At 37.0% G+C, this 14,395-nt stretch overlaps 1 protein-coding gene across 1 annotated transcript in view; it reads left to right on the top strand.

The window, feature by feature from the left end:
* PIK3C2G (phosphatidylinositol-4-phosphate 3-kinase catalytic subunit type 2 gamma) overlaps nucleotides 1-14,395 on the top strand; it is a 380,793-nt gene that overhangs the window by 119,808 nt on the left and 246,590 nt on the right. The window contains exons 15-16 of the mRNA XM_087442698.1: nucleotides 3,088-3,202; nucleotides 9,797-9,927. Coding sequence (XP_087298824.1) covers nucleotides 3,088-3,202; nucleotides 9,797-9,927 — 246 coding nt within the window. The remainder of the gene's footprint in view (nucleotides 1-3,087; nucleotides 3,203-9,796; nucleotides 9,928-14,395) is intronic.

Below are 14,395 nucleotides of genomic sequence, written 5' to 3'. Positions count from 1 at the left end.
TCTATGGAAATTTATTCCCTCCATCATGCTAGCAATATCTAAAAAGAAGTTTAGGTACAGTCCATTATCAGAAAGTAAATTAGCTAGTGTCAAACACACAGAGAGCCCAAAGAATGTTGCCAAACAGCCTTGCCTCCTTGAATTGCCTTAAAGTATATGTTATATCAACCTCAGTTGGACAGCTAGAAGTTCATTCTCCCTCTGCCCTATTGCTTGATTCATCCCCTCATACACGTACTTGAATCAAGTGCTCTGACTTCATTCTGCCCCCTATGCCTCAGGGTTAAGGCCATGGTGACTGTTGATCCAGACTCCATCCAAGGAGAGAAATGACAGATACTGACGGTTAATCATGAGTTCCCCTCATCCTCTGTAGGAATCAGCTTAGATCACTTGGATTTTCAGAGTGAAGCATGGCCAAGATATATAAATGTAGGAAGGCAATAAATATAACTCATCACGTAACTTAGATGTGAAGGAAAATTCAATTAATATATCACACTTTTCCTCATGAGCTTCCAGCCTGGAGCTAATGAGGAGAAAAAAACTTTACGTTGATGACAAAAATTAGTCAATTCAATAATTTAAATAGACCTTTTAGAAGTATGCAGTCTCTTTTGGATAAAATGCGCAGTGACTGAGACAGCTTCCTGACACCCTGATTCTCTTCCTATGGGGGTATCTGGATACACAGGATCAGAAAAGAAACAGGCCTGGTGACTTCTGATACCCAAATCAGAGGCACTTTTTAAGCTGGTGGCTGCTTGTTACAGCTAGCATAGCTGGTGACTGGGGCTCTTCCAGCTTGGGCAGGGCTTACTAGCACTTCCTGGATGACTTGGGCTCTCGCAGGCACCATAGACGCATCAGAGGTTTAGCTGGCCTCCCAGTAGATCTCGGGTTGGATGGTTCAATCAGATGCCCTTATGGTAGAGGCCCCTTATGCCCACCACGTGATCCCGTTTTAGGGAAATCTCTGTCACCCAGATATCTTTAGCTGTTTCTAGATCCCATTTCTTCTATACGGAAACCAAAGAAGGCTCAATAAAGCTGAACTCAGGAGTTCCTTGTCTGTTTATCGCGTGGCCCCAAGTCTTTTCCTGCCACAGGTTGGTACAGGAGTGGCTCAAGAGGTGATTTCCTTCTAGGATCTGAAACAGGTAGTGCTAGTGGAGCCCCCTCTGCCTTCAGCATTTTGCTGTGCTCATTTGTCTAACGCTCCTCCCCATTTGCCTTCCAAAGGCAGAAGAGGGAGAAATTGGGACACCTATGTCTGCCATGCTCATTCTCTTTCTCCGTTTTTTGCTTCCCACCATCCTGAATTGCCAGAAAGTGGTGTCCTTTTCCTTTGCCACATTCTCTATCCAATGTGCCACATCCTCCTTCCTCACTGCTGTTAATCCTTTACCACGGACAGAAATATTTTCTGTAAATGCTGTGGAGAACATTAACGTCTGAGCTCTCCAAGTTTGGTGTTAGATGTGCTCCTGCTCCTTCTTCCTCTTGCAGGCTGCCTGAAACTAATCCAAAACTTTTCTCAGGCAGATGGATACTTCAGACCATTTGGGGAAAGGTTATATACTCTGAAAGTCAAAAGAGAAAAATCACATTAATAATTTTCTAAACTTTACCACATTAAACTAACTTTTAGCTTGCTAATACTGGCCCCGCAGTACTGTATTGTTATACCAAAATACAAGTTTCTCCAGATGAGGAGAGGATGGAACAAAGGGATAAAGAAGATTCAAAAATCATCCTGCTAGGGGCCGGCCCGGTGGCATAGCGGTTAAGTGCATGCACTCTGCTGGGTGGCCCGGGGTTTGGATCCCAGGCGTGCAACAATGCACCACTTGTCAAGCCATGCTGTGGCAGTGTCCCATATAAGGTGGAGGAAGATCGGCATGGTTGTTAGCCCAGGGCCAGTCTTCCTCAGCAAAAAGAGGAGGATTGGCATGGATGTTAGCTCAGGGCTGATCTTCCTCACACACACAAAAAATCATCCTGCCAGGAGAATATTCTTGAGTTGTCTAAAAATATCTGCTCAATAATGTTTACAAATTATACTCCTTTGTGCAGATACTTTCTAATAATATCTTTAGATATGGAAAATAAAGAAGACAGGCCTCAGAAAGCTAAAGGTTTAAAGAGAGCTTTATTTGTTGGATTTTTTCTTCATCTTTTATATAGTGCCTATTAAATGGCAAGGTGGAATTCTATGTTGTTTTCAAAAAGACTCACTTGATGCCTTAAAGTTCTTTATAAACTTAAGTTTAATTTTGTGTACTTTCAGTTCTACATTTTGAATTTGGTATATTAAAATCAAAGACTGTTCTCAATGATCGTTGGAATATTTTACCAATAATCTAATTCCTATATTCAGCCAGGTATAGCTTCTTTTTAAATTCCTGTAAGGACTTGTGGATTTGGATGTTACTGAAGCTGTTAAAACCATCCATGAATTCTTCCTGTTTAAAGTCTCTCCTGTATGCACTCTCATTTACTATGGTAATTTACAACATATTTTTAAACATTCAGAATGTGAATAATCTTTCTATTTATGCATAAAGAAGCATTTCCTCTGTGAAGACTCATAACTATTTTGATTCTTCAGATCATATGCTAATTTAAGTCTTTTCCTTCTATAAAGTTAGAGTTCATATCTTTAAAGATGCCCAGAGAATTTAGTCACACTGTGGAGCAACCAGCGTTCTGAAGAGTTAACAACTTTATTGACTTAAGGCAGTTGTAACTCTGAGAATATAGATCTGAGATTCTTAGTCCCATCTTGTAATCAACATTGTTGGAAATTAAGAATAAATGCTATTTGTTAGAGACCATTGTGGAAGCAATTTTCTTGTGTGGAAAATAAATGTAGGCATCTAGGAACATATTCATACATGTGATATATTAGAAATGAACTATTAACCAGTATCTAGGCTTGTGGAATATTGTATTTCTTTTCTATCTATTGAATGAAGTCATTAAAATAGCTGGTTATGTTTATATTCCGAAAGAAAACATTTATAGATTATAATAGCTTCCCTCATGAAGTGACTGCTGTCTGTCTGTCTGTGTTGTCTTTTGCAGCAAATCCATTCTCGGGTCTATGCTCTTCAGCATGACATTACAGAGTGAGCCTCCCATTGAAATGATAGCTCCAGGAGTGTGGGATATAAGTCAGCCATCCCCAGTGACCCTGCAGGTAAGTGCCAGGCTATGAGATTAAAGTACACACAGCAAATATTGGTTGATAAGTAGCTTGTTGTCAATTACAGAAACAATTTTCTTCCAGGACCACACATTTTAATAGTCTTCTTTTCCTCCAGCCTGCTGGGATTTGTAAAACCTCTACTGCTTTTATTTTGCATCCAGTACTTTCAAAGCACTTTTCTCCCAGGTTATATGATAGCAATTTCAAGCCATTGTCCAACAAGCATGATCATGAAGGAGAGCGATGGAGTGTTGACATTAGTATACTCATTATGTGCATTCATTTTTCTTTCCATTGTCTAAAAACAGTCATTGGTATATATTATTAACTTGGTACCTTACTCATACCTGCCTCTGCAGTATGTCATGTTTCCTTAAAATTCTATTATCATACATTTCCTAAATGACTAGCAATTAGCTGAGTAGTGGGGGAGAAACTGCAAACTAAATCCATCTATCATACTTTCTTTTTTCTTAAAGCCTCTCTACTTTCTTTGATTTGTGATCATGAATAAAAGGTGGTTAATGATTCCAGACTTTGGTCCTTACTTCTGAGAGCTCCTCATGTGTTCATGATTATAAGTGCTCATATTGGTCAGATGCCTGAAGCGTAGCTACTCCCAGACATGGAAATACAGTGAATATGAACTTTATATCTCTATGGGAAAAACTGGGAACTGCTCTCTGAGCAGCATTCTCTAGAACCTGATTATTCAACCTCAGCTCTATTGACATTTTGGACTGGATAATTCTTTGTTCTAGGGGCTGGCCTATGCATTGTATGATATTTAGCAGTGTCTTGGGCTTCTATCCACTAGCATGCCAGTAGCACCTCCCCAGTTCTGACAGTCACAAATGCCTCCAGATATTGTCAAGTATCCTCTAGGGATAGAATTGGCCTCAGGTGAGGATCGCTGCTCTAGAGGAAGCTAGTGGAGTCTCTAGGCTCTTAAATTCCCAGGTTTGGGATAAGGGGTGTGAGGGACAAAGTTTAGCAAGAGGGACAGTCAGATGTTGAAAATGGAAGAGAAAAATAATACTAATAAGAATGTGGCTTGCACTCTGCAGGAGAGAGGAAGTTCCCACGAGACAGTAGCCAAAGATCCACTTCTAATCCATGGACATGATGATAAAACAGAGTGGTTGTTCAAGTTGAATCTTGGCATGACATCACAGACGCTCAACATATGATGACTTACCATTGTAACAGGGCAACTACCTTTTTTGAAGAGGATAAATGCATTTTTTTAATCAGACTATTTCTTACCAGATCCAAACCACCTCAGCTTAACAAAAAGCTTTCAGGTCTGACTATTGCCAGAGCTTTTGTGGATATAAATTCATGATTATAGGGGTCTTTAGTGGCAGCAGTGGGGGTGGGAGAAATAAGGGAGACTATCATGTGATTTTTCTCAGATGAAGGGAACAGCTCCTTAGGAAGAGCAGAGTTGTTTTAGTTAATGTTGCTGCTGTTCTATTTATTTATTTATTTATTTTGTGGGGAAGATTAGCCCTGAGGTAACATCCGCTGCCAATACTCCTCTTTTTGCTGAGGAAGATCTGCCCTGGGCTAACATCCGTGCCCGTCTTCCTCTACTTTATACGGGACACCGCCACAGCCTGGCTTGACAAGCAGCTCGTTGGTCCGCACCTGGGATCCGAACCTGCGAACCCCAGGCCGCCAAAGCAGAGCACGTGAACCTAACTGCTATGCCACTGGGCTGGCCCCTCTCTTGTTCTATTTTATATTTCTCTCCATTCATGTCTAAATTCATTATATTCTGGCTTGTTTGTCCTCACTACACTTAACTGTTGTCAGGTAACCCGTTAATTCCTAGTTGCCAGATCCAGTGTGATTTTGAGTCCTCTTCATACTAGCCCTCTTTCTGTGGTTTTTGGCACTGTCCTTTTCCTATCTCAGAACACTCTTCTCCTTTGGCTTTGGTTTTACTGCCCACTTTTGTTTCCCCTCACACTTCTCTCGTGTTATCCTTTCTCTGTCTCCTTCTCAGGCTCCCCTTCCTCTGCTAGTCTTCACTGTTGACAGTTCTCAAGGGTTCCGTCTGCTGCCCATTGGTATTCTCAGTACATATATTCTCCCTGGGAGAATTTCTTAAAAAGCTTTATTGAGATATAATTCACATAAGACACAATTTTCCCATTTAAAGTGTCCAGTTCAGTGGTTTTTTAGTATTTTCACAGATATGTGCAACTATCACCCCTGTCAGTTTTAGAACATTTTTCATCATTTGGAAAAGAAATCCCATAACCTTTAGCTATCACCGCTTATTCCCCCATTTTCCCCAACTCTATGCAATTGTTAATCTACTTCCTGTCTCTGTAGATTCACCTGTTACTCACATTTCATGTAAATGGAATCATACAATATATAGTCTTTTGTGACTGGCTTTTTTCACTTAGCATAATGTTTCAAAGTTCATCCACATTGTAGCATATATCAGTATTCATTTCTTTTTTGTGTGTGTGTGAGGAAGATCAGCCCTGTGCTAACATCTGCTAATCCTCTTTTTTTTTTGCTGAGAAAGACTGGCCCTGGGCTAACATCCGTGCCCATCTTCCTCCACTTTATATGGGACACCGCCACAGCATGGCTTGCCAAGCGGTGTGTCGGTGCGCGCCCTGGATCCGAACTGGCAAACCCCGGGGGCCCCGCAGCGGAGCGCACACACTTAACCACTTGTGCCACTGGGCCGGCCCCAGTATTCATTTCTTTTTTGTTGTTGAATAATATTACGTTTTATGGATATACCATGCTTTATCCATTCATTAGTTGATGTGCATTTAGATTGTTTCCATCTTTTGGCTATTAAGAATAGCGCTGCTATGAATATTCGTGTACAAGGTTATGTGTGGACATATGTTTTCATTTATCTTGGATATATACCTAGCAGTGGGATGCTGGGTCTCATTCATTTCTAAGGCTTTATTCACAATATCTATGCAGGTTCACTTCTGAGTCTGTATCTCTAATTCAGATTCCTTTACACCACGAGCTTTAGACAAATATAGCCACATACCTGCTGAAACTGGCTCCTGGGTATTCTTTAGACAGTTTCAAAGACAGCATATCCCAAACTGAGCTCACCTTCCTCTAAAAGTGCTTTCACCCCCCCTGAATTATTTATGTCTGTTCATGCACCCACATACACCCACCTGTTTCACTTGCCTCTCCCTCTTTCTCCCTACTCGTATTCAGTCCACACCATATCCTGCCAGTTTATCTCCCACGTGTTCCACAAGTCTATACTCTCAATTCCCTCCCTCATCTGCCCTAGTTCAACAATTCCCTCCCAGGTTATGACAGTTTAGCTGCTTTTCTTGCCTTAATTTTGTCATTCTCTAATCCAAAATCCACAAGTGTGATCCTTCTAAGACTTAAATCTGAACCTGCCACTCTCCTACTTATACTCTTCAATAACTCATGTCTACCTAGAGAATTAAGGCCAAGCTCTATAGCATGGCCCCCTTCCCATTTCTTCTCTTGCCACTCCTTGTCTGACACTTCAAGCTCCAGCAACTTTTAAAGTGTAGTTTCTGACTTACATTGTCCTGCTTTTACCTTATGTGCATTTACGAATACTGTTCCCTGACTACAGTGTGGTTTCCCTCTTCCCTTCCTCATCCACAGCCCACCCCTCCTCTCACTTCGTTTCTGTAATTAATATTCATCTTTTAGGGTCCATGGACCCTCCTCTAGGAATCTCTCCCTTACTCCCTTCTCTCTTTCTACCCCAAGCAGGGTTAAGTGCCCTTCCTCTGTGTTCACATAATAATCAATAAGATTTTTATCAACACATTTACCACATTATATTTCCTTCTCATTGACTTCTCTCCCATTGATTTCTTGATTTGTAAGGGCGTTGACAGTGTTTTATCCCCAGCATCCAGCATAGTACCTGGAGTATAATATTTGGTAAATTAATGATATGTGTCCATACCTCTGATCACTACAAATCCCAACTTACGTGTATTTCTAAACTTAGCGCTTTGATCCACTTATCGGAATCCAGATACCAGAATGTTCATTGCTTCCTTTTATGTGAGTAGGCCTTCTCCTTAAACCACAGTTCTTACCTATTCACTCACCCAAGGTATTTTACTTTACTTAACATTTTATTATGTGCTTATCCTCCATTATCAGCGATATTAGGTAGAGGCAATAGTCTTATTATTGATACCGGGTACTTAGAACACAGTACATTTTGTGTCCTAACATAGCAGAGGGTCTTTTAGCCTCACTTGTGAGCCACCATACGGGTCCGTCTTTTATAACTCCTTCCTTGAGATTCACCGCAGTTGCCATCCAGTTGGTAGGCATCCTTCCTTCCCCTGAACTGCCGTAAAACTTATGGTCAAATATTCACATGCCTTATAACATCCAAACTACATCTACAATTCAGTGGAAGTCCTTTGAACAAGCTAACAGAATCACAGGGGCCTGAACTGGGCCTTTGGGCACCTTATGGCATGGTTGTGGGTCATGGGCGCTAGGGACATTCACAGCAGCTCCCTCAAGGAATTCCCAGTCAGAAAGTCATAGTAGGAACCATGGTGGCCAAGTGTAAATGGAGAAGGATGAGGAGAGGAAATGAAGCCAGATGAACAAATGGTACACACGAAGCCAATATCCAAATATACAAGGAGGTGTGAATTAGAAGGTTAGGTGACCAGGTCTGAATATTTTCCTGTAACCCAGAGGAAACAGCCTCATAAATTTTTTTGTTCTTGAAATCAGGAGTCTATCCTGAATGCTTGAGGCAGGAGTGTGATAAATAGGTGTCATGGCACATGGAGTGCGACATTTGAAGAGATCTTCTAGAGCACTCCGTTAAAAAGAAATTTAAGACCAGGGCCAGGCTTAGTCAGTCACAACAATAGCAGGAGAAGAGCAAAGTCACATGTTTAACCCATTACTGACATGAAGCACAGCTTTGGGGTGCTATGTATATATTGCTCTCTATTTTAATTGTTAATATGTGCCTTTTCTCCTTAATTAAACTTTAAGTTCTCTGAAGGTGATGAATACTTCTTATATCCTCCATAATGCATGGTACTCAAAAGAATTCTAGAGCAAATACATTAACACATACTTTGGGGAAACTTCTCTTTTGTGAAAAATTAGAACAAGAGGCAATTGGGAGAAAGTCCAGTATTTTCTATCAGTGGCTCAAGAATCTGTAACTGTTTAGCTTCATAATATATGAAAATAGGCAATTTATATAGAGCATCATTTGTGTATCAGAAAAAAAATTTAATAAGTGAAATATACCAAAGAATTTATTATGGATTTGTGTACAGGGATACTTCTGTATTCTCATCCACTATCTTTAGTTTCCTTATTCACCCTGCGCTTTAGTTAGGACCAGCATAAAGTTGAACTAGCTCATTAAATACTATTTTTAGTATTTTTCTTTCATGTATTTTTAAAAGTATTTGGACACATAAAGAGTAACATGTAACCTGTTAATACTGGAGGCAGTTCCTTCTAAGGCACCAAAATTAATCTGTCTTTTAACAGGCAAAATTTACTATAATATTGCTTTGATTTAGCTTTTCTATTACTTAGTTCTTTTATCATGTTGGAGTAATAAGTGATACATTATAGAAAAAATTATACCAAAAAGAAATATTGCAATAAATTTTGGAGGTTACAGAATGAAATTACTAAAACTTTTTCAAATAAATAAGAACCCAAATAGATTAAACTGTATTTCAAACTGAACTCACAAAGTCTACTTTATAATGTTCCTTATTTTCCTCTGAGATCCAACCTAACATAGTTCAGCAGAGAAAAATAAATTCTTTAGATTTTCTAATATGAAAATGAAAAAAAATTTGATAACCTTAAGCAAATGTATGAGGTGCTAAAATATTTAGCTCATTTACATAGTTTGAAGCTGTAACTGTTATTTTATTTACTAGAATCAGCTGAAACGTGGTTTAGTAGAAAGCACATTGAGCCAAGAATAAAGGAGGTTTGATTCTAGCCCTGTCTATAATCTGAACGACAGAGCCAAAGCAAAAATATTCCATGTGGTTATGTACTTGCAAAACAGATCTTTACCAGAGATTCCTCTCTCATGTCTACAAAGTGGTTCACAGACTTTCATAAGGTAGACACTGACATAAAGTAACTCTTTTTATTTTTCCAAGTGATTACATGAAAAAAATATAATTACCATCTATAATTTTTATCATTTGATAATAGAAACATATTTTAATACAGAATGTAGAAAGGCTATAATTTCAGCATTAAATAAAAATGTCACTTATTTAACTTTATGAAAAGTTTATGTATTGTTATTTATCATTTTTCCTCAGACAACATTACAGGTTACTTATTTATACCATTTATCTAAATAATTGAGGATTGCCAAATACCATGTATATTTAAATACTAAGTCCAAACCCTAATTATTCTTTTAAAAATTATTTTTAAGTAATAGCACAGAGAATATAGGAATTTTCCTTTGTTTTGGTTTCTACAAATCTAAGATGGAGATTATTAAATTAATAATGCATTTTTGAGGCATTCAATACATGGCAAATCATTTCTTTATTTCAGATTGATTTTCCAGCTACTGAGTGGGAGTATATGAAACTTGATTCTGAAGAGAATGGAAGTAATCTTGAAGAACCACCAAAAGAGTGTTTAAAACACATTGCCAGACTTTCACAGAAACAGTCTCCCTTACTGTAAGTGACTCAGGTCTTGCAAGTCAGTGTTGCCTGCTGTTCATGATACCATCAGTCATACTGGAAGTATTCATAACTTTTCAGAGTGAACTTTCCTTCCCACATAACTCCTTTCATTTCCTAAAGTCACACCTGTTGGATTATAGTTAATGTTTAGGAGCTAGATTAGTAATTTTGTATGTTTTTTAAAGTTTTTTTTTCCTGCAGCATTTAGCAACTTTAACTTTAGTCAAAGAAAAAATGAAAAGATTGGAAATCATTCAGTTCAAAACAAAGAAGAGAGTGATGAGATATGTATCACCATTTAACATGGATAAATTATTGCTCAGTCATCCTTCAAGTAGGTAGAAAGTTGTTCTAGTAAACAGGAAAAAAGCAAAATTTAATTATCATGGCAGAATGAAAAAGTATAGAAATAAATCTTGTTTTAATAGCACTAAATTGGTGACTATGGAGTACTTAAACTTTGTCAAACAGTAATTATCTGAATAAAACCAAAATCCCAGGAAGGAACTATAAGGGAATTAATGGCATTTGTACTTACTACTTGGCAAAGCTAAGCCGCAGCTGATTGTGCTCATTAATAACATGCCAAAAGCGTAAAACTAAGAAAGTAACTCTTTCTATACATACTGTGGTAAGATGTGTAACATGATAAGGCATTTTGTACCAAGAATGAGAAATCATTTAAAGGTTCTGAGAGGGGAGTCATGTGATCTGAATAATCTTTTCGAGTCATCCCTTTGACCACATGATGAAGAATGGATTGGAGAAGAAGTAGGAGTGGGGGCAAGCAGTACAGCAAAGAAGTTAATGTAATATTTTAAGCAGGAGGTCATGGTGGCTAGAGCTAGAGTGATGGCAGTGGACATAGGTAGAAATGGTTAGATTGGGAGACATATTTTGGAAATTGAGAAGACGTTACTTGATGATTAGTAGTAATTAGGGTGTAAGCCAGTTGAGAAACCAAGGAATCAGTTAAGTCAATGGAGAATCCAAGGTTTTGAATTGATCAGCTGGGCAGGTGTTAGTCATTTTCTAGAGAAGGAGTAAGTTTGGGCCATCCTAAACTGAGGTGTTGAGTGTGATCAGGAGTTCTGTTTTGGATAATCTTGTTACTACCCTGCTGTCTAATTTCAACTCCTATTACTCTTTTCCTCATTCACTTCAAGCCAGAAACATTAGTCTCCTTCATGCACTTCAAATGTGCTAGTCCTTCTCCCATATCAAGAGCTTTTCATGTGGTGTCCCCCCTACCTGAAATACCCCTTCCTCAGTTCTTCACATGACTGAAACATCTCATCCTGTAGGTCTTTAGTTAAATGTGGTCTTCTCAACAAAGCCTTCTTTGATCACCCTACCTAATGAGGTTTTTCTCTCTTTACCTTTTATGTTATCGCAGTTAACACAATCTATTATCACCTTGTTCATTAACATGTTTTTCTCTTGTCTTCCTCATTAATTTGTAAGAACTAGGAGAACAAGAAACCTATCTATCTTCTTGTTTATCACTATTTTTTCAGTGCTATACCCTGTGCCTGATAAATAATATGTGTAAAATAAATATGTTATAATGAATAAAATTCCTTTGTATGGTGTCTGATATAAAAAGTTACCTTAAAGATTGAAGATGATGGAAAATTCTCATAGTCCTCGCGACACATATTTTGACGATCCATTGTTATACGAGCCTACTGTCATCTTAATTAGATGAAGCATCTTTTTCTACTACTTACTCAAAACTATAAAATCTTACATTTAACAACTGTGTCACATATCAGAGGCAAATATATTTGTAATGAGATATTTTTAAAAGATACCATGCTTTGAAATTTGAAATATATTCAAACAAAAAAAGGTTAAAACCAACCAACAATAATAATCACAGTAACTGCCTTTAAATATATTGTGTTTTCAAATTAATCCCAGTGAATTCTAACTTGTTTTATACTTCAGTTTCTATTTAAGTGAATAATTAATACATAAGATAAGCAACATTTTCCTCTGTTTCACCCACTCAAATACAGTTATTAATGTTCAGTACAGTACAGTTTCATTCTGGACTGTGAAAACAGATGGAGAACAGCCTTCAATGTGATAAAAATTGTGTTGAAATCAGATTAATTTCACTTCCAATATGCCACATTTTATCATTTAGTTGGTGACTTAATTATTCTTTTTTCAAATTGATCAATGTAATCAGAGTCAAGAAGTTTAGACTCAAAGAAGTTTGGTGAAAATGTACCTATAATATTTGTACATATTTTTAAAAAATTTCTTCTTGTTACCAACTAAAAGAATGTTTCTAGATACGAAGAAGATCCCAAAACAAAAGACATAAAGACATTTGTTTTGAAAGAAATTAATACTTCCATTTCCAGCCATGAAGGATACCTCTTACTAGACTAATCTTCCTGACTTAAAGAAATATGACACAAGAAAAATATGTATGAAACAACCATAAATTGAACATACAGGGCTTGCAGTGAGCCCATGAATAAAGTGGCTTTCAGCCCAGAGGCATTTTCTACATCATAGCTCTGGGAGATGTAATTAAAGCAGAGCATGCAGGTCTTGCTGAAATTAAAAAGAAAAAAAGGCAGAGATCAGAGTTTAATGATGCTGAGGCAGCTGGAATTTCTAGAGCGTAATAATGGAGAGAAGGAAGACGTACAGGATGGAAGTTACAAAATATGTGTTGGGGTCCCCTTAAATATTTAGCTGAGTACTAAGCTACTCATGAGCAGGTGGAGATTTTGTAGGGCCTCATTACAGGGAGATATGAAATAAATGTAAATTATAGAGGTTGCACAATGCTGGGAGACATAGAAATTCTGACCAGTAAGAATGGCAAATGATCACTAGAACACCCCAGGCATTTAATAAAGAAACCAGAAAGATGCATATTAGGATTAAGTGTGCTCTAGCCCAAGATTAAGGACTATGCTAGATTTAACCTGACAAATCGTAAAAACAAGTCTCAAAAGGATAAAGCTGATCTGGTAGTGATTAAACTGCCTACAAAGAAAATTGAAACATTTGTCATCCAAAAGATAGCAAAATGCAGACTCTCAATAATGTAGCATTTTAAATGTTTAGAATACAATCGATGATTGCTAGATATAGGAAGAGTCAGGAATATATAACCATAACCTGGGATGTGGGGAAGCAGTTAACAGAAACAGACCCAAATATTTTTAAATTAGCAGATAATAATTTTAATACAACTGTTATAAAGACATTTATGAATTTAAAGAAGAAGATATATATGAGTGAACAAATGAAGCCTCAGTAAAAACATGGCAATTTAAGAACTGAAAAACACAATATCTAAATTTTAAAAAAATCACTGGAAAGGCTTAATAGATTGCATAATGAAGAATAAAAGAATAGTGAACTTGAAGGAAGGGCAATAGAAATTATCCGTGTTGAAGTACGGAAAGAAAAAAAATCCTAAAAATAATGATAGAGCTTTGTGGCCTATGGGACAATATCAAGCAATATAATACATGTGTATTGGACACACAGGAGAGGAGAGAGAGCTTGAGGCAAAAAAAAATTAAAGAGATAATAGCCAAAATGTTACAAATTTTATTTTAAAAAAATCAACCCATAGATATAAAAAGCTTAGCAACTCCCAAGCAAGCACACACGCACACACACACACACACACACACACACACACACACACAGCACCTAAGCAGATTATAGTCAAATTTCTGCAAACTAAAGATAAAAATTTTTAAAAGCATCAGAGAAAATGAACAAATTGGCGTACAGTGGAACAACAGATTTCTTTTTAGAAACAATGAAAGCCAAAAGACAGTAGACTATCACCTTACTTCTGAAAAGGGGAAAAGATAATCTATCAACTTAGAATTTTATAATCAGTAAAATTATATTTCAAAAATGAAGGCAAAATGAAAACATTTTCAACTAAACACAGCTGAGTTAGTTTATTATCAGCTCATTTGTACTATGAGAAATCTTAAAGGAAACTTCAAGCTGAAAGAAAATGATAACTAGATGGAAAGAAATCTACCAGAATAAATGAAAAGCACTACAAAGGGAAAATAGGTAGGTAATAAAAATACTTTTATTTATACATTTATTAATTTCTTTAAAAAATAATTGACTATTTAAAGCAAAAATAATCACAATGTACTTCTGAGTTTATAATATATAAAAATAAAATGTATAACAACTACAATAAGAATGAGAAATGGAAAAATGGTACTATACTGTTCTAAGGTTCTTATATTATACATAAGGCAGTATAATATTAATTCATGGTTAGCTGTGATATGCTAAAAAAGAATATTGTAATCTCTAGAGAAGCCATACCCCCCAAATTTTAAGTGTACATTTAAAAGCCAAGAAGACAAAAATGAAATACAAAAAAAAAAAAAAAAGAAAATCCAAAAAAAGGCAGGAAAAAAGAAAGATGAAGAAATGATTTAGACACACA

Source organism: Ceratotherium simum, chromosome 17 (genome assembly GCF_057802395.1).
Source record: "Ceratotherium simum simum isolate JZ-2026a chromosome 17, ASM5780239v1, whole genome shotgun sequence".
Lineage (NCBI taxonomy): Eukaryota > Metazoa > Chordata > Mammalia > Perissodactyla > Rhinocerotidae > Ceratotherium > Ceratotherium simum.
The sequence above is the reverse complement of the archived record's forward strand: the minus strand, read 5'-3'. Positions and strand labels throughout refer to the sequence as shown.